General features: G+C 42.8%; 1 protein-coding gene across 3 annotated transcripts in view; it reads left to right on the top strand.

Moving 5' to 3' along the window:
- The window catches only part of Esyt2 (extended synaptotagmin 2), a 72537-nt gene that overhangs the window by 41243 nt on the left and 11015 nt on the right, over positions 1-20279 (top strand). Inside the window, exons 8-16 of one of the 3 annotated variants that reach the window (XM_051177832.1) lie at positions 2644-2764; positions 5077-5253; positions 6365-6447; positions 8783-8831; positions 9854-9943; positions 10356-10451; positions 15750-15812; positions 18801-18875; positions 19591-19677. In XM_051177832.1, coding sequence (XP_051033789.1) covers positions 2644-2764; positions 5077-5253; positions 6365-6447; positions 8783-8831; positions 9854-9943; positions 10356-10451; positions 15750-15812; positions 18801-18875; positions 19591-19677 — 841 coding nt within the window. Of the gene's footprint in view, positions 1-2643; positions 2765-5076; positions 5254-6364; positions 6448-8782; positions 8832-9853; positions 9944-10355; positions 10452-12217; positions 12320-15749; positions 15813-18800; positions 18876-19590; positions 19678-20279 lie in introns of all 3 variants that reach the window. The other 2 variants (XM_051177831.1, XM_051177833.1) reach the window with 2 other exon arrangements.

Raw genomic sequence — 20279 nt, 5'->3', positions numbered from 1 at the left:
CGTCTTTCGTCAGCGTCGTAGGAGGACTGAAATAAGAATGCTAACTGATTAGCTCTCTGCTCTGTAATGACATAGCATGAGCTCTGTAAGTGGCAGGTGGCTTGGAAGGACTCGTCCTATCCCTCACAAGACTTCAACCAGTCTGAAACCATTTTATTCACCAAGGGTCTCTGCACAGTCACAGTAAACACACTCATGTGAATGTGTGCATTTCATTTGCACACATGATCAATTTCATGTTACTCAGTTATAACATAAGCAGATTCTTTACAGCAGTATCTTCCATTAATGTACAAATCTTATATGGAAGTATAAACTATGTTGTAGCATATTATATAGAGAATTATATCATTAAAATACATATTTAAAGGGCTTGGGAGAACAGTTGAGTTGATAGAGTGCTTGCTGTGCACGAGAACCTTAGTTTGATCCCTGGTACCTATATAAAAAAGCAGGTGTCGTTGCATGTACCTATAACTCTAGCACAGGGATATGATGCAGGCAAATCACTGGGGCTCACTAGCCAGCTGCCTTAGCTTAAAACTCCAAACCCTAGGTCACAATGATTGGCTTTACCTTAGAAAACGAGATGGGGCATTGGAAGAACCACACCAGATGTTGATCTCTGTTCACCACGCACAAATACGCACACATACCTGTACGTGCACACACACAAATACATGCTTGAATATATGACACATACAAAGATAAGTATGCATACATTGTTAAAAGTAAGCTATCTGTGGGATAGTAGCAATACATAGGAATATCCCTCTAACATAAGATGAGTTATTTGGATATATTGTATATAATTTGTGGTAATTATATACATTTGTATACAATACAGATATGATGAAATTTTATATGATAAAATATAAAATGGGGGGCTGCTATTCTTCACAGAGAGATTTTCTGTTAAGCTCTGATAGAGTAGTTCACCCTGTCAGGAATCCCAGTGTGTGGGAAGGAGAGGAGAGGGATCAGAAGTCCAGTGCCACCCTTGGCTACACAGCAAGTTTGAGGCTGGTGACACTGTGTGAGAACCCTTCTTTAAAAGATTTTCTGTTGCATACATCAAGTATACAGTAAGCCCTTATGTTAAAAATATTCAAAAAAAAAAAAAAGATAGTAACTGAGTCTGATATAATGAGATCTTATCCAGGCTTTGTAAGATGAGGATATATGTTGTGTTCATGGGCTACAAAAAGGATCCGGAGTCGTTACAAAGGAGGAATAGTGTCTGGGTCAGTCCACTGTCAAAACATTTTCGTTGTTATGCTGTAACGTCCCCCTGAGGTTTCAGTGAGAGCTTATGCTACATAGAGAAGGTGGAGGAGGGCAAGGGTCAGGGTCAAGTCAGTGGCACAAGCAGGAGCAGTGTTGAAAGACAGGCTTGGGAACCAGCGCCTGCAGGAGAAGGTGTGGATGGTCCATGGATGCTAGGTAGGCATCTGGGAGCGGTGTCCACACCTGACAGCACAGGGCACTGCTGAGCCTGCCTGGGGCATTGTCCACAGTGGTTGCTGGGACCACTGTCTTCTAGGCACAGGGCTGCCAGCTGAAGGCAAGCACTATGCTATCCCAGCAGTGAGGAGTGAGATTCTTCAGATACCTCAGTTAGGAAGGGTCTCTGTTCCAGCAGTTATTTCATTATAAATGAATTACTTTGAGAGGAAATGCTGATGATAAGGAGTTGGTGCTAAAGCTGTGTAAGATCCTCTACCGCCTTACAGAAAAGCAGGTGCACAGTATCTGCCAGCTCGTGTTGTCCATCTCTTCAGAACTATTAATAGCAAAGTGTAATTGAGTCCTTTCCTCTTAGTAAAATGAAAGACTAGTAAAGAGTGGTCCATACCTTGTTTTGCTTGAGTGACTGTGATGACAGAGGACATGTTTGCATGTGTAATTGCAAGTATGTGCTAGTGACTTAACACCAGAAAGTACTGGCAGAAATCATGGTTCTTTGTAAAACTTGTGGTTCTAGTAACAGTTTTTAGAATAGGAAGCTTGCATAGATATGTCTTCAGAAGTATTGGTGTGTGTGTGTGTGTGTGTGTGTGTATTCTCACATCTACTTTGAAAACAGTCTAAAAAAGATATAAAATTCCTCAAGTCTTTTATTCATGTTACTGAGTTTGCTATGCAGTGGTATAATAGTAGATCAAAATTATTGCAGATTCAGAATGAAGAAAAACAACTAAGTTATTTTACTTCATTTGAAGCAGTGTACAACACTAAAGAGAAACGATATATACATAAACATGAAATGGGTTTGTGAATGTTCCTGTGTTATTCTCTATACTTTTATTTATGTTTGAAATGTTTACGTTAAAAAAGAAACGTAAAGAAATGTATCTTATGTGATTAAGCCATATAGGAATATTTGAAAGTTGTTCATAAATTATGAAATGGAGCCAGAATTTTATGTTGTATTACAAAAATAGATTCTGCGCATAGTTACAACAGCAGTGTAGCTCAAGCTTTGAAACATTATCTGTCTTCTGGAAAAGGTAGGGAACTCCCACTCCATATATGGCTATAGGATCGAGACTGTGCATGTGTGTTGTTAAAGGAGACAGCAAGCGCGTATGTATGTGTGTACATATGTATGTATCTGATTGTCCTTTATCTCTCACCTAACAGTGGTTTATCTGATACTATCATCTTGGATATAATATCAAACTATCTGGTGCTTCCTAATCGAATCACTGTTCCTCTTGTCAGTGAAGTTCAAATAGCACAGCTGAGGTTTCCCATACCAAAGGTGAGTGTGCATCTGTATCCCACTAGTATGTAAATACACGAGGACCTTTTGCTTTGCTTTGCTTTGCTTTGGTGAGACGGGGTTTCTCTGTGTAGCCCTGGCTGTCCTGGAACTTGCTCTGTAGACCATTCTGGCCTCAGACTCACAGAGATCCTCCTGCCTCTGCCTCTGGCCTCCCAGGTGCTAGGATTAAAGGTGTGTGCCACCACCACCCGGCCTAACCACAGGGTGTTCCTTGTCTCTCTGAGCAGCTAGCTGTCAACAACTTGTGTTAATACTTTAGTAGCCCCGCTCCAACGGAGCCCCTGACTCTGAGGCTGCCCAGAGACTTCCATTCTTAGACTTCAGCCTCCTTGAGGTACCTTGAGGGCTGAGACCTACAGATGTAATCACCAGTTATAAGGATAGCAGGGGGCAGCAGGAAAAGCTGTCCCAAAAGGTATATGTTACATCTGTTTTCATAGAGACATACTCTCAGCAAAAAGTGACATGAGGCTGATGTTATAATAAAGATTCTGAGAGATGTGTGTAAATTTTTCTCAGACTTTGGAATGTGAGGAGTTTATTAATGGATAGGGTGACTATCTTAGTCAGGGAGGTTAGTTTTCTGTGCAGAGACACCATGACCGTGGCAACTCTTAAAAAGTAGAACGTTTTACTAGGGCTGACTTACAGTTAAGAGGTCAGTCCATTATCAGCGTGGCAGGGAGCTTGGTGACACACAGGCAGGCGTGGTTCTGGAGAAGGAGCTGTGAGTTCTGCATCTGGATCCTCCGCCATCAGGAAGCCCACCCCAGTGTCCTCAACAAGGTCACACCTCTTAATCCTTCCAACCAGAGCCACAGCCACTCTCTAAGCATTTAAATATATGAACCTTTGGACACCATTCTTATTCAAACTATCACAGTGACAAAAGAGGCACTTGTGTAACAGCTGCACTGAACAAAAAGGAAAAAGCAGAACTCTTGAACTTGGAGGTTTTTAAGGCTGGGCCCGAGTTTCAGCTTCTATAAAATGTGGAGCATAGAACGGGTCATGTGTGTATGGAGTAACCTTAAGTAGACAGAACCATTGTAGGCAAAGGTGAGGCCTGACTCTTCATCCTTAAGAGATGTAGGTATAACTGTCAGCCATTTGTTGTGGCTCCACAGAGGTCAAGGAAACAGTAGTAATGGATTGTCTACAGTAAGGAATAGTACTGATACATTCTACCTATGCACCAATGCTAGAATGTATACATTCTATATGTGTTCTACCTTCACTAAAACAGGAGACAAGGTGGTGCCATTTGAATGGCTGCGTTTTCAGTTTTATTTGTGGAGGTGGGAATAGCATTGCCTTGATCCCCTTTACTTTTTCTCACTTAGACACAAAAATCAGCAAACATGCATGCCCATACTTACACATGTAGAGACACACACACACACTGCATACATAACAATCCTCCTTTACCTGTCTTTGATGCTGAGGCTTAAATCCAGGGCCTATGTCCTCAGCCCACTCCTTATATGTTTTCAAGAAAGCACACTCCCTTTAATTTGATGATAAAATTATATTGTGCACATTCAACAGATGTGACACTCTGCATGTAAGAAAAGCAATTCTTTCTTGAGGTATAGGAATCTTTTGTGTGTTAAGTACAATAAGCACTGGATCCAGCTGCCTTTCTTCTCTGAGCTTAAAGCCAACGTTGGGGGAAGGGGTGGCCACATCGCCTCAGCTGTAGCCACATGAAACTGCAGACTTCTTTCTTCCAGGGCCTTCTAAAGTGTATTCATCTTAAAGAACTTTGTCTTGTCCTGACAAGCCGGGAATAGTAGCCTGGAACTTTTTTAGCATTTGGAGGAAAGATATCATTGCCCAAGCAAACTTTTGTTTGCCATGAATGAAAGGAATAAGTATTTCTCTCCCACAAATAGGACAGCTTTTGAGAAGAACTTTTTCTTTTTGGTGAGCACTACATATTTCAAAGTTTCAGTTTCCTCCATAAAACGGGCTTAACGACAGTATTTCATAGAATTGGTCTAAATTCTATAAGAAGTACGTAGCAGCAGGTCTGATGTAACTGCCTACTTAGTCCCAGAAGGTGAGGATTTTTGGTAACCCCTGTGGCCCTGTGTTACTGACTTCCTGGGATAAGCACTTTGCTGTACTGCGACCTCTGCAGTCAGTGTGCCCTCTACCAAGGATGCTGACGGCTGTGCAGGCAGCTGTGTGGCGTCCTTGTCCATCCACAGTCCCTGCTGGGGACCACGTGATGGGTCTTCCATTCTCCATAGCAGGCAGTCCAAGTGATTTTCTGGTCTTCTCAGGGTGTCCTAAGGATCCATTTCATTGAAGCTCAGGATCTTCAGGGGAAAGACACCTACCTTAAAGGCCTTGTCAAGGGAAAATCAGACCCCTACGGAATCATCCGAGTGGGCAACCAGATCTTCCAGAGTAAGATTATCAAGGAGAACCTCAGTCCAAAGTGGAACGAGGTTTATGAGGTAAGAGAGGGTCCCGAGCATGGAAACTGGGTGAGGGCACTAAAAATCTGATTCCAGATCTGTCCACAAAGTGTAGCTGACTTGGACCATTGTTTAAGTTTTTTTAATTTTTCATATTTGGGAGATTTTGCATTTCTGTTGTAACACAAACATTCTTGTAATGTGAACATGTGAGATTTTTTTAAGCATTAGTTATATTAAGCTACCACAGTGATTAATGATGGCAATATATATTTTTCTCAATTTAGACAAGTTTCTGTTTATAAAATATTGCATTTGGTTAAAACACAAACATAAACATACACTGTTGTGTGCATTTTTCCATTTAATATATTTGGCTATCTTTATATCTCAGTGGATAGATAAAGGCATGGTTGTTGGCTTCATTTTTGTTGTATTTGTTTCCTTTTGCTTTGTTTTCTATTTTTCTGTACACTTGACTTCCTGGCCTGCAACTCCTGCTCCTCCTGCTTCAGCCTCCCAAGTGCTCTGACTGCAAGTGAGCACCAGCACACCCAGCCAGGGTCTGCCTGGTTGTTAACAGCCATTGCACTGAATCTCTCTACTTGCAGACCCGGGCTACCTACCGAATACAGCACTGTGACCATGCTCTTCAAGTGCAGTGTCTACGTAGCCTTAAATTGCTCCATCCCAAAGTGGAGGTTTTTAAAGGACTGAGTAGTTCTTGAGAATGGTAGTCATTATGCCCCTTTCCTGTCAGCCTCTGTCCTCTGTCCATTTCTCAGGGTTAGCATCTTGATGGAGCCACCTCAGATCTTAGGGCTATTCCCTGCATCTTCACTTGGCCTTAGGCCTTAGACAGGCCTGTGGGTGACTTCACGCTGCCACCTTGTCTCAGGGCCTTGTGCTAGACCCACTGGTAACAGGATTCAGATAACCAAGAAACATGCTCAGCAGACTCACTCTCTGGGCAAGTTTTTTTAGAATGGCCCAGTCATCAAGACGCACGTGTAGTCTGACAGTAAGAAAGTACACCTTTGAAACTGCTGACTGCCAGAGGAAAGTACCTGGTAATATTTGTTGTAATCCCCACACTTAGTTCTTGACTGTGATAGTAGACCCGCAGTAACTCCTAACTGTTAATTTTCAGGCTTTGGTCTATGAACACCCTGGACAAGAATTGGAGATTGAACTCTTTGATGAAGATCCAGATAAGGATGACTTCTTAGGAAGGTAAAGAAAGAGCTTGGGAACACCCTTATAACCATTCTCACTGATGGTAGCTTTAAAATTCACTTATTTACATGCATATGTTTTAAATGGTTTTTATGTGTGACATTTATTTTACCGGATGTTTTTTTTTTTTTTTTTAATGTTTTATTTCTAAAAAAAGACTCTGTTGTCCATTGTAGCAACAATAGCACTAGGGCCTATTCCACCAGCCAGTTAGGCCGTGCAAGCTAGGGGACACTGTGCAGAGCCCCTCCTTGTACAGGGAGGTCTAGAAATATTTCCTTCTGACCTGTAAATGTAGATTTAATTTTAAGCTTTTTTCAGTTTGCTAGGGTATAGTTTAAGTAAACTATAGTTTAAGTAACATTGCACCCACATATTGGGACAGTAAATACTGTATTATTTACTTCAGTTGAAGAATTAACATAGCTGTGAAAAGTGGGCTTTAAAAATATGTTTCTGAGGTTGAGAGGTGGCCTAGAGGTCAAGCATGCTTGCTGCTCTTTCAGACGACCCAAGCTCAGTTCCCGGCACTCACATCAGATGGCTAACGGCTGCCTGAAACTTCAGTTCCCAGGGCCTTGCTACATGCTTATAATCCTAGCTCTGGGGCTTATTAGGGTCAGCCTAAAATTACTTGATGAGTTCCATTCCAGGTTATTAAGATGCCTGGTCTCAAGCAAATAATACCATTTTGGAAAAATATATGAGGTTGTCCTGTGGCCTCCACACCTGTGCATTGGAATCTCACACATGGTGGATGGATATGCATATACACATCCAACACACGTCTGTCTAATTGAGGTCTGAGTGAGCTTATTGTGGGGGGATGGTGGAGGGTTAGATTACATCGGAGAAGTTTATGCCTCATCAAGTATAACCTTTTGTGCCTGCTCTGACTTCGGAATCTCTGAAACCCATGTGTTGTTGTGTGACTTCAGAAGTTCTGACTGTGTGCATAGCTTGAGCAGGACAGGAACATGACCAAATCAAGTATGCAGTGTGAGTGCGTAGGTGGATGGCCGGAAAGCTACGGAGCACACTGTCACTGGCAGGACCGAGAGCGGTGGATTGGGAGATACCTTAGAAGTGCAAGTAGAATAATGTAAGGAATACGGTTTTTCCGCCCGCCGCTGGTCTAGACCCGACACTGCGCCAGCCCCAAATAGCACACAGAGACTCTGTATTTGATATAATGCTGTTGGCCAGTTACTAGTTTCTTATCGGCTAGTTCTGTCTTAAGTATTAACCCATTTTGGTTAATCTAATAATTCCACACGGTTTCACCTTACCGGGGAGTGGGGCAGGCATCTGGTCTCCCCTGTCTCTCCATGCTGACTCCTCCCTACTACTTCCTATTTGCTCCTTGTCTCCTAGTCCCTCCTATCTTCCTTTCCTATTGGCCAACAGTACTTTATTCATTAGCCAGTATGAGAAACATATTTACAGAATGACATCTCCCATCAGAATACTCCCTTCTTCCACATTCCTGCGGAAGTAGTGCCACGGTTGAATTAGAGTAGGATTGTTCGATGCTAATAGAACCTTCTCTTAGACCTGCTAATGGACTTGAAATAGTGTAGACTTACAATCCATTATGCAAATAGCTGTGTCATCCACAGTGATGACTGGTACCACCAAAGGATAACATGTAAAAACCCATTAGTTAGCCAGGCATGGTGGTGGTGCACACCTTTAATCCCAGTGCTTGGGAAGTAAAGGCAGACAGATCTCTGTGAGTTCAGAGCCAGCCTGCTCTACACAGTGATACCCTGTCTCGAAAACATAAAAACTCAGCTGGGGCTATGGAGTTTACTGCAAAGCACTTGCCACATAAGCATGACAGTCAGAGTTCAGACCTAGAACACACAAAAGCACCAGAAGATCATGGCAGCTATCTGTAAATCTAGCACTTGGAAGACAGACTGGGCATGCCCAGAACAAGCAGACTGTTTAGAGTAGCTGTATCAGGCTCTGAGTTCAACTGAGAGATATTTTCTTGATGCATAAGCTGAGGAGTGAGGAAGATGCCTGATGTTAGCCCCAGGCCTACACACGTTCACACGAGTGTGAATGTACACACACACACACACACAATCAATTCTGGCCTCCTTGTGTGTGCTCTATATTTTGACCTCAGAAATTCAACCCTTCCCTTTCTTGTTCTTCTTTTGATTTTCTTGGGCTTGTATTATAGAAACCCTCGAGGAAAGCAGTTTGTTTCCTGGTAAATTGTATAGCATATTTTGCTTTTCTAGATAGAGTTCTTTCCCTTAGACAATGCTGAAGTTACTTCATTTGTGTTGTAAATTTTTTTGTTGTTTTATTCTCATAGTCTTATGATCGATCTTACTGAAGTTGAGAAGGAGCGCCTTTTAGACGAAGTAAGTTTTCTCTGATTTTGGCCCACTTAATGAGCGCTGTAAGAACCTCTTATATGCCAGGATCATGGTGATCCACTGCTGTTGCCCACCTACCCAGTGGGAGAGTCGCAGCTACTGATACAGCAACGAAATTTGCTACACAAACATTTGACACCTGGGTCAGGAGGCGGTTGGGAGTGTGGGGGTGAGCACACAGTGTAAAACCAACTCTGCTGTAGATGGACGGATGGTGACACCCTGGCTGCGCCGGGGCAGAGATGTGCAGGGAGCTCACAGTAATGGAAATGTCAGTACAGTTGGAGTGAATAGCAGAGATGCACAGTGCTGACAGAATGTAAAAGACTCCTGTAAGTGAACTAATAATGTGCAGCAAGAAAACACTACTTACAGCAGCGACAGTGACCAAAATGCCATAAAAAAGTAAAGGGAAGCCGCCTTGGTAGCCTGATTAACCACGGCAGTGTCCGGCTCTTCCCTCAGGAGAGCTTGCTGGCCATCCTCTCACACTGTCCCCTTGCATCTGTCGGGTGCCAGTCGCTGAGCACAGCGGTGAACAGGGTACACAGAAGCCTGCCTCGTGGCAGCTCCTTTTCAGCACTGTTTGGGAGTCTTCGTTTCATGACTTTTATGCTGAAACAACTATGTACTGTTTTATTAATTGATGTACAGCAACGAATAAAAACAAATACCTTAACTTGTTTGATGCTGCTATTCAGTATTTACAATTAGTGTGATACTCTGTTGGCCTCTAAATCCTATGTGAACCCATGTACAGAAAGAAGCTGTGTTAGTGCTGGACGGCACTGCAGCACTTGAACTTGTATGTGCTGATGTCATCTCGTCTTTGAGCATGGTCTCTGGCCAACCCTGGCCCTTGAAACATGAGGCGTAAATTTCAGTGCCAGTTAAGAACTGTTGGTGCCACAGTATCCGTGAGCACCTTGAAACATTTTTAGACCGTGTTTCGTTAGAATTTTTTTATTCAGGGACACTTTTGCTGACCTTAAACATTTTCTCTTCAGTGGTTCACTCTGGACGAGGTTCCCAAGGGAAAGCTGCATTTGAAGTTAGAGTGGCTCACACTGATGCCAGACGCGGCAAACCTGGACAAGGTGCTGTACCGTGCCGCCCCTCCGCGGCCACCCTCTCCTGACTGTTAGGCCCAGTCTCTGGTCCTGTTTGCGCTTGCTTAAAGACATTACACCAGTGATTTTGACCATTATGCCACAGGTCCTCACACTAGTGGACAGGAATAAGAAGTGTAGAGGAGATATGATTTATAAGTCACTGCTCCTGTTCTGAGTCCTTAAGTTCTGTGTTTGCTGGAGCACAGGGATGGGGTGGGGCTGCATGTCGTCCTGGTGCTTCATCTTAGTTGACTTGTGCACAACATCGGTTTTGTCATGTGGAAGACGTGTTCTTTCTGCTGCGCACATTAGCGTACTTCTTACTTTCATCCTCTTACGCACAGTCACGGGCTGTGCTCGCTGTCCTGTAGACACTGACCCTTATCTCACCTCGCAGGTGCTGACAGACATCAGAGCCGATAAGGATCAAGCCAACGATGGTCTTTCATCTGCACTGCTGATCTTGTATTTGGATTCCGCAAGGAACCTTCCGGTAGGTAGTCCAGAGCTAACTCCCTCAAGTGCTTGCCTGACGTGGAGAGACTACTGCTTTGTTCAGCCACAGTGTATCACCTGATCTTGTGTGGCAGCAACAGAGAGGCACCAGGCAGCGTTTGCTTGGCTCATGTGTGTTTTTATCTAGTTGTTGTAGCCTGCTTGCCTCAGAGTGAAAACTGTCCCTTCTTAGAAAGGGGATAAATGAAGCAGCCCTGGTCACAAACCCTAGGTGTGTCTTAGCTGTAGCTCACAGCTGCTGAGCTGCGACTTTCCTCAGGGTCTCAGGTGGGGCATGATCATGCCACCAGGTAGGCATGGGGACCTTCAGGGACCTGGGACACCTCCAGCTGAACAGAGACGCAAACAGTACCAAACCATAGTGTTTAGCCTGAAAGCCTGTCTGTTTGCTTGCATTAGATTGTTTTGGTTTTATGGGGGGTGAGGGGATATAAAATATAATCCAACCATTTAGGGAGAGTGAATCTTCCACTGTGCTGCTGTGAACCCCACAGATAAATGTCACATTGCTGGGTAACTTTGGGGGTGCCAGTGTGCTTACACACTAGGGCATTCTCTGTGTCACTGTGTCAACAGCCAGTTTCGTTGAAAGAAAGATCACTGTCATCAGTTACAGGGGTTTTACCCACCAAGGTTGTCCATTGCATAATTCTCCCTTCCTAGGAAACGCTCAGCCACATGAGTGCATTTGTGAACATACTCCAAAGACAAGGATGCACCTCGCTCGACCTTTCCCACAATCTCCCTAGGACGTATACCCTGATAGCTTGTGAAATTGCATCAGTTAGCGCCATTTAGTTTTCAAAAATTGAATATTTACTTGAGCTTTGTGAACAAAAATGAAATAAATGTTCTTTGTACATTAATACATTTTATGTCAGCTTAACAACTGAAATATGATTGAGCATTTTGCAATAGGAATATATATATACTGTACCCTTTCTTTTAATGAAAATTCCTTATCTAATTTCTAACTACTTAAGTTCTTAGCATTTTTCTTGAGGAGCTTAATCTTTTGGCCAGTCTTTCCATCTAAAGTCTGTGACTTTACCTATTTTTATTTAAACTTGGGAATATCTACTTCATTATTATTTAGATTTTCAGTAGAATTCCTTACACAATAGGGCTTTCTGCTTTTGGCAACAGTACAGTTTGTTATAGAATGCCTGATAGGCATTTATTTGTCAGGCTAGCAAGATGGCTCAGTGTATAAAAGACACTTGCCGCCAAACCTGGCCACCCATGTTCAGTTCCCAAAACACACACGATGGATGGGTTACAAAAGCTGAATCCTTTGGTTTATCCTCTGACCTCCACATGCACGCCCTGGCAAGCCCCATACCCCAAGTGAATGTAAACAATATTTTAAAAGAAGTGAATTTGCTGTGTAGCTTAGATATAGAAAATAGTGATGGCTTAAATGGAAGAAAGGTCTGTAGAGCTATGCATTTTGTCCAACGATTTGAAATTCAGGTAATGTTATGTAAGCTCAAGAGACCGGGAATGCACCGCTCTCCTATCCCAAGGGTACTTTGCTCACAGTGTGCCATGGCTCATCAGAGGCAAAGGGTCCACAGAGCCATCCCAGTGTTTGTAGTGCTAATCGGGAGGCCTTGCTGGCCAGTCCCTGTGTGCCCTGGGACCCTTTGCCTGTCTGCACCTGTTTATTTGTGCTTCTAGTGTGTGCCCACTGACCACAACCCAGCATTCTTTGCTTTCTCTTCCTGTCTCTACTTTCCTAAGAGTATCTTCGAGGGAAACTTTGGGTGTGGCTACTTAAAAGAGAGGCGAGCGTCGGGACTAGTGTTTTGTGAGAATACTACCTCAGTCTATAGAGCACTATTTGTGAGTCCTCCAGCTCCTTCTTCTGTGTTCAGTGAAGACTGCCCAGGTGTGGCCTGGAGCCCCTGCACAGTCTGCTCATTGGAATGATGTGCATGCTATTGTCCTTTTCTTGCATGACTTCAGTTACCACATCTTCGTTCTATGTTGGTTTTGTCAAATGTGACTCTGCCGTGATGTTGGGAGTACATCTGACATGAGATGAACTAACCTGAACTAACTCTACTGCTGCTGGTCCGTAAAGTGTTACAGTGAGTCCTCTGAGGGAAAACAAAGCCGAAAAGTTGAAGTTGATTTTGGGGTTCATCTTGGGAAGAGATATATTAACATTGCTCCAACTTTCACAAAACTGTCCTGAACCTACTTCTCCCTTCTCGACAAGGATAGCAGCATTAGAACTTGGGCTGTCTTCCGGTCAGTACCACCCAGTCCTCTTGTGTCACTAGTCATGGTCCCATCTCTGTGAGAGCCTGCTTCTGCCACATGGCCTGACCAGAGCCTCTGGAGGGGGGGAACCACCGCAGGTTCGTGGTTTATTTCATTCCAGGAACTTAAAAGAGTTCCCCAAAGTAAATAGTTGGGAATTTCGCTTTGATCTCCTCACATTTGTTCTCATAGCCTGTCTGGCGGCTGCTGGGTTCGTTTGCCCTGGGGTCATAGAAACTCCACGTTAAGACCTACTAGTCTACTAATTAGTGTAGAAATCACCTTTCAGATTTGCAGAATGGTTAGGCAGGTTTCTAAATTCCACTTATCCCTTGAATCTCTAGTGGCTGGGCTTTGCTCTTTTGCAGTTTCCAGTTGTGTTCACTAAGGCTTTTCAAATGTGTCCCCAGTTTATTCTTACTACTAAGAAGTAGCTTTGGATACCTACCTTGCTTTAAAATATCCCGAAGGACAGGGGAGTTACAGTAGTGAGTAAGCAGCACCTTGGTGTCCCTAACTCTGCACTACCTGCTTAAGGCCTTTTTAGCAGTCAGAAGAAAGCTGGCTAGACAGATGTCCACATTAAGGCAGGAACGCTTTCTGTTTCAGTATTGTGACCCTGCTTCAAAAACAGAAGTCAAAAGGAACGCAGTTAGAATGACAATGCGTTGTATGCCATCACTGTAGAAAATGCTCTGTGCTTTTGTTTCTTAGGTACAGTGCCATCACGAACTTCTAAGTGACAAGGCCACTCTTATGGATAATCCTATCAGTCTGTCTCCAGTGACTTTTCTAGGTCTCTTTTCTCATCTACAACTGTTTGCTTTTGCAGAAAGGAAATATTTTTGAGTCGGACTCTTGAGTTGCTTTGTAGTTGTGACCTCAGTGGTCAAACTCAGAATTCATTCTGAGTCACATTGAGCTATGTGACTAGGATGTGCGCTCCACATAAAATGTTCTTTGCGGTAACCATATACACTTACTTTTTACTTACTGGTTGGTTTCCAGTGTAAAATCAAATCATCTTTCTCAGACTTTTCCTGTGGGGGGGGGAAAAAAAAGCTTTTTTTTTTTTTTTTTTTTTTTTTTATAAATGGCTTCAGTCCATAGCTTTTTTTATTTCCCGTCTATTTAAGCACCTTCAGTTTCCACTCCAGCTTCAGCTCGACTGTGTTCTCCGACTTTGGCATCCAGCATTAGAATATCAGGCTTACTTGGCAACTCATGTGTGTAGGGTGCTTTGCCGTAGCCACATAGACCGTAAGGGATCTATTTGTGCCTCATTTATCCCTAGCATTGACAGGCATTTCACAGATCAGAAAATAAAGATGACGCAAAGGATATAAGGGTCTGAGATGAGAGCTCTGACCTCATTGCTGTAGAAGGTTCACCACTCACTCAGATCCCTAACTCTAACTGAGATGACCCGAGATGAGTGCTGTTTTCATGGTGCTTGCCTTACATGTATGAACATAACCATGTAACGGCTACCTCTGAGCAGATGCTTAGGGACAAAGATACTTTTTACAGTAACTTTAGGTTCTGTTTGTTTGACGCAGGGTCTCATATATCCAGGCTGCCCTGAAACACTTTAATTAGCTGAGGGCAACCACTGAACTTCTGTTCCTCCTGCCTCTACGTGCAAGTGCTGGGATCAGGGGACCACAATGCCAAGTCCCTGAGGTGCTGGGGTATGAACCTAGAGCTTCCTGAATGCTAGGCAAGCACTGTCAGGTGACCTATATCCCTGGAGCATGGTTCTTGGTGGGGGGGGGGGGAGGACAGGTGTGTCTGTGTCCAGTGACGGAGAGGCCCAGGGGTCCACGGCGCAGTGCCTGGCTGCTGAACCTCACACCTGGACAGCTGCCCCCAGTATTCAGTGACTAGTCTTCTCACCGGCATGCCACACAGTTGTCTGTGACCTCACACAGCTGCTGCTGCATCCTGGCTCGCACTACCACTGTTCTCTTTGTTTCTCAATAATCGATGCATGTTAGAGTTAAGAGGTGCCTTGGGCTCAGCTGTTTGCATCCATGTGCACTTCCGGAAAGCATCACTCAGGCTCCTTTGGAACCAAAATGCAATGTTGGGGACTCCTTAAGGAACCCTTGTCTGGACTTCATCCAGAGACAGAGGCAGTAGGTCCGGGTCTTTGTAGAACCTTGTAGACTGTTTGAATAGTCTACCCATTTAGTTTTGACAGGAGCCCTAGTAGGTGCTTTACCTTCTCGCCTGCCTCCCACCACAGGAGACTGACTGGGGAGCCATTTCTCCAACTTCTTCCATACATCTTCTGTTTAATAAAACAGTAAGAAAAAAATTAATCAGTTAATTCCAGTATGTCATTTTCAATTAATTAAAGCTAAAATGACAAAAACCTTTAAGTTCAAATGTTAATCCTGGAAGCTTGCAAAACACAAGTTGTCCACTTGAGAATGAGCAAACAGCTAACTGAAAAAATTCAGTCAGGAAGACACGTACCCTATAACAGTGGGATGCATTTAAATGCAGGTGAGAGTCTTAAGATGACCTCCTTTGCCTGCGCTTCCATGCCTGGGAAGCATGGGGAGTCCAGAGAGTCCACAGAGCGCTGGCCTCCATCTCTGGATGGTGTGGGTCTCTGTAGCTGGGAGCAGCTCCAGCGTGGGGAAAGCATGGTCTCTGCTGTGCTTCAGATTGAACTTCTAACTGGTGACAAGAGGGTTTCAGGCAAAGGACAATGAGCAGAGCCTCCCCTAAGGCTCACTCTTGACTTCTGCAAACACTGGAGGTGAGGTGAGGAAGGGAAGGGCTGCCGAAGGTGAGGATGCCCGCCATGATAGTTTAGATTATCAGTCACTCTAAGGTAAAAGTTTGGGCATAAAGGCAAATTTGGCAGCTGGTATAATTTTTGGTTTGGTTTAAGCATCCATTTATCTTCATGAATTTTTGTGTCATTAACCTTACATAAACTCCTCATTGCATGTTTATTAACCCTTGGTGTATTCATTTTCTTCTGACCGGAAAGAGTAACCCTTTAGACTTTAACTCCGGTGTCTTGAAGAAGTCTGCAGTTCAGAGAGCTTTGAAGGTAAATGTGTTCCCTTGCGGCCGCAGTGCTCATCAAGACATATTGAAAGAGATGATACTCTGGCTGTCCTGCCTGTGTGGGTGCTTATCTCCCACCATAGTTAATAACCCATTGTCCAGTAGAAGAGATTGGATATTTGTTATCCAAGAATTTGTATTTAGAAGAAGTTATATCAACCAAACTTCAATTTAAAAGTTCCATTATGAAGTTTTAGATTTCATTCTATCTCTTAAAGCCATTGAAATACTGTGTTTTGTTTGAATTTGAACTTATGAATGGAAATCTAAACGTTCGGTTTGAAACCTTGACCAGAATTTTATATTGTGATTTAAAGATGCACCTTGCAAACTGTTGAGTGCATTCTTAAGTAATTGCCTCTTCCAATATGTTGAGTAGGGCCTCACTGAATCAAACTCATGGCTTTGGTGCTGTGGGCTTGGGTGATAGATCTTTCCAGAAGGTTTAAATTTTACCAAATGAGGTATATTGAAAACTAAGCTCCACTTGTCATCCATGTCAATACCTTGTGTTCTCCGGTTAAATTATTTTGTTTCTTAATTAATCTTAATTATAGTGAGAAGTAGGGGTACTTTAAATATAATTGTCTGAAGAAAATTCCAAAGAAAGAGGAATGTTTTAATCAGTTTCATCTAGCAAAGTAAGTTAATTGAAAAAATAAAGGAGACTGTGAATACCCTATTTGTGAAGCTTATTGTGACCTGTACTGAGGAGCTGTGGTGTAGTTGTAGCAGGGCGTCATGCAGGTCATACTACACCTCCCAGCATAGTTGGGACCAATATCAACTCGTGAAAGGACTGTAGCCACTCCTTGGTCAGCACTCTTGTGTCCTGTTGGCCAGCCTAGCAGATGTCAGGAAGGAAGGCTCTGAAGTCATGTTGCTCATCACTGTGGTTCACAGATGATATTTCATCCATCCTGCTTACAGGGCGGAAGTAGTATCTTCCCCACTGGATCAGTAAGTAAATTAAAACCTTACATATAAAAATGCACAGTAGGTAGGTAGGTAGGTAGGTAAATAGAAGTGCTATAATTATCTGGTTTAACACATAGCTCATTTAAGCCTAACAACAAGTTCTAAAAATGGTCTTGTGCCTCTTTTATAGACATGGAACCTGAGACCCAGATCGATGATGAAACATCGGTCACGGTCATCACAAGTTAAGGAGAGTGAAATTTAAATTCAACAGTGTGACCTAAAAGGCTATATTTTCTTTTAATCGTAGTTTGTTCATTTAATGAATGGTGCTATAATTTAAAAGTCTGTCATGGTAGAAAAATTAATGGTTTAAAAACCTCATTTATATAATCTAAAACATCATTTATGTTAGGGCACACCCTTATTCTGTAAACTACTAAAAAAAAAAACATAAAAGTGCCAAGGTTTGAATAATTTTATATTTACTGAAATTTTAGACTTATAATAAATAGATTGTAGTGTGTCATTCACATACATGGATAAATGCACAAATTGCTTAAGGCAGTGACAATTGTAAATTGTTCAGAAGCGGGTTTATAGTATTATCAGTTATAAACTTCATTCTATTTTTAAAAATATTAGAAAGAAGGGCACCTTAAAATTGTAGATGCATTAAATCCTTGAGACTTAATGGCCCCATTTTCACAGATACAGTCTTGGTATTAGTCAGAAATAAGCTCAAGTCCTTATCAAAGACCCAAGGCAGATATGGCTACATCAGTGTGGTTTCATGGCCTACAGCCACAGCCCAGACCTCAAGGATAAGGGTGGGCAGGGCACACCCTCCTTGGAAGTCAGTTTCTTAGCTGGCCAGAAAGGAGAGGTGGAGGGGCGTCCTCCTCAGGGGACTTAGCTCAGCTCAGATTTAGGAACCCTAATGTCAAAGAAAGGAAATGAGTTTAGAGAAAATCAGTTGGCTTTGATAACTCTTTAACGGTATTTATTTCATTTTGCAGACTTCATTCACTTCAGAAAGATGAACCAGAAAATAGATTATCACAGTAGGTTTGGGTTAGTCACGATTTTTGAATAATCAAATGATTTTGACACCTATTCCTGTCATTGCTGTAGTGTTGAGGATTGACTCTAAAATTATTTAACTAAAATACTTTTTTGTGACCCTCTAATTTACATTAACACATTTAACACACCTTTTTTTGTGGGGCTAAGTTATAAATAAACCTCATGTCACGTATGTGTTGTGTTTTACTATGTTTTCTCCTATCAGCTGTCTGCTAGAGTATGCTTCTTGTCATTTTCTTGCTCACGAATTATTCAAATCATATTTATATCTGCTTACTTCCATGCAATTCTAAACTGACATTTATTCTTCTGGTGATAAATTACTTTGCAGCCGGTAAGCAATGTCCGTATCTAATAACTGTGTTTACTGGAGCGGAGGATGGTGGCAGGTTCAAGGTGTGGAGCTGTGCATCTGAGTCCACTGCTGGGTACTCTAGCAGGAGAGGCGTTCAGAGTGAACACTCTTACCCTCGTCTCCTCTATGTATTTATTCACTACACTTACTATGTTTTTGTTATCCTAGTAAGTCAGTTTTGGTAGCTGTAGGTAATAATGCAGTTTTAAATTTTAAAATATTACCTTTCCCAAAGTAGCTTACTTTAAAATAAGAAGTGTGCAGCTTGGCCCAGGGACTTGTACCCATGGTCACAGCTGCTTTGGAGCCTTAGGTGGGAGAAATACACGTGTCACAGAGTGAGTGACAAGCAGTATCGCCACACCCTGTCTCTGAAAACAAAGTGATGAATGGACGCTTTCCCACTTCGTTTCATGGTGGGCGTAATGAAGAATGATGGCTAGCGTTTGCTTAGCGGTTGTTTTCTACTGTAATTGTTCTTCGATGTTCCCTGTGTCTAAAGTATCAGTGGTAAAATAGAAATGACTCCTGGTAACAACTGTAACTTCATTTTTAGTGGGACCCATTTCAAAACATGTTCACTTATTTTGTCTGGTTTTATTTTTTGGATAGTCAGGGAGGAAAATGAACAGCAACCCAAACCCTCTTGTCCAGATGTCAGTCGGCCACAAGGCTCAAGAGAGTAAGGTAAGAGTTTGAGTTTCTGAGACAGTCTCCACACAGTAGCCTCACCCGTCACTGTCCCCACAGATGGTATCCAGGTGTGTGGTGTGTGGGCAAAGAGACAATTGCTTCCCTATGAAGCAGTTGCTTCTTAAGTACTAGCTGCTTAAGTTATTAACAGATACATTGTTTATTTTTAAATAACATTTTAAAAACCCTACAGATAGTGCTGTTGTTTGATTAAACGGAATTATTCCCGTTTCTTTTAAGTACTTAATAACTAGTTTAAAGTTAACACGTTTACTTCAGATTCAGCAAACACAGGCTCCAGAATTCAAGGAAGGTATTGTATGCTTTTCTTTTCTGATCAGGAAATAAAAATTTAGAGATGACTCCCAGTCACAGACCGCTGTTACATTTTAATTGTTAACCCTTTAAGAAACAGGGCTGTGTGCAGTTCAGTGCACCAAGAATGAGGGAGGGCGGGCGGGAGGGAGGGAGAGGCTTTGGTCCCTGGGCAAGTGGGCATGGGCTCTGTGCCGACTTCTTTCCCCGGTGTACCGCGCGCAGAAAGCTTGTGTCTCACTTCTTGAACATTTCCATGCTGACTACACCGTGCTGACTCAGTAATCGATTTAATCACCCCGTGCTTGTATACGCATTAAACAAGCAAACATTGAGTCAGTAGTCTTCCACAGAAAACACTGGAGAGCTGATACGGGCTATTTATTCCTTACAGATTCGGTACAAAACCAGTGAGCCAGTGTGGGAGGAAAACTTCACTTTCTTCATTCACAACCCCAAGCGCCAGGACCTGGAAGTTGAGGTATTTTGCTGCATTTTGTGTCTATATTTTGAAATATGAGTGATACAGATTACTATCAGGAAAGGGTCATGGTTCTGTTCTTCTTAATATTTAGCTACATAACTGTTGAGCACATTGTTGAAGAAGTTACTGTTTTCCGTGTGCTGAGGTTAGAGACTGTGGAAACTCGGGCCCAGTGTGCAGTCGGCTTCTGGAGAGCTCTCTGCCCTGGGTTCTGCGCTAACAATACCCCAGCACCTGCTGTTGAAGGAGAACATTTCAACACCAACTTGTGTAAGCCCTCAAACGAATTTTTCAAAGTTGTTTTGACTAATTCTAAGTCCACATTCCACATGAATTTTAGTACCAATGGTAGATTTACACAGAGAACCTATGCTTTTGGTGAGAACTTGGCTGACCTTACAAAACCAGTGGTTGGGATTGACAAATGCAGAACAGGGAACACCCCAGTCCATAGGAGCGTCACACACTGACAGATCCACAACACGGAATGTTCCAGTCCATAGGAGCGTCACACATTGACAGTGTGGGAATGTTCCAGTCCATAGGAGCGTCCCATTGCTTTTCTTCTGTGTGCAGTGTAGGTCTTTTACATATGTCAG

This window comes from Phodopus roborovskii, unplaced genomic scaffold (assembly GCF_943737965.1).
Source record: "Phodopus roborovskii unplaced genomic scaffold, PHOROB, whole genome shotgun sequence".
NCBI lineage: Eukaryota > Metazoa > Chordata > Mammalia > Rodentia > Cricetidae > Phodopus > Phodopus roborovskii.
The sequence above is the reverse complement of the archived record's forward strand: the minus strand, read 5'-3'. Positions and strand labels throughout refer to the sequence as shown.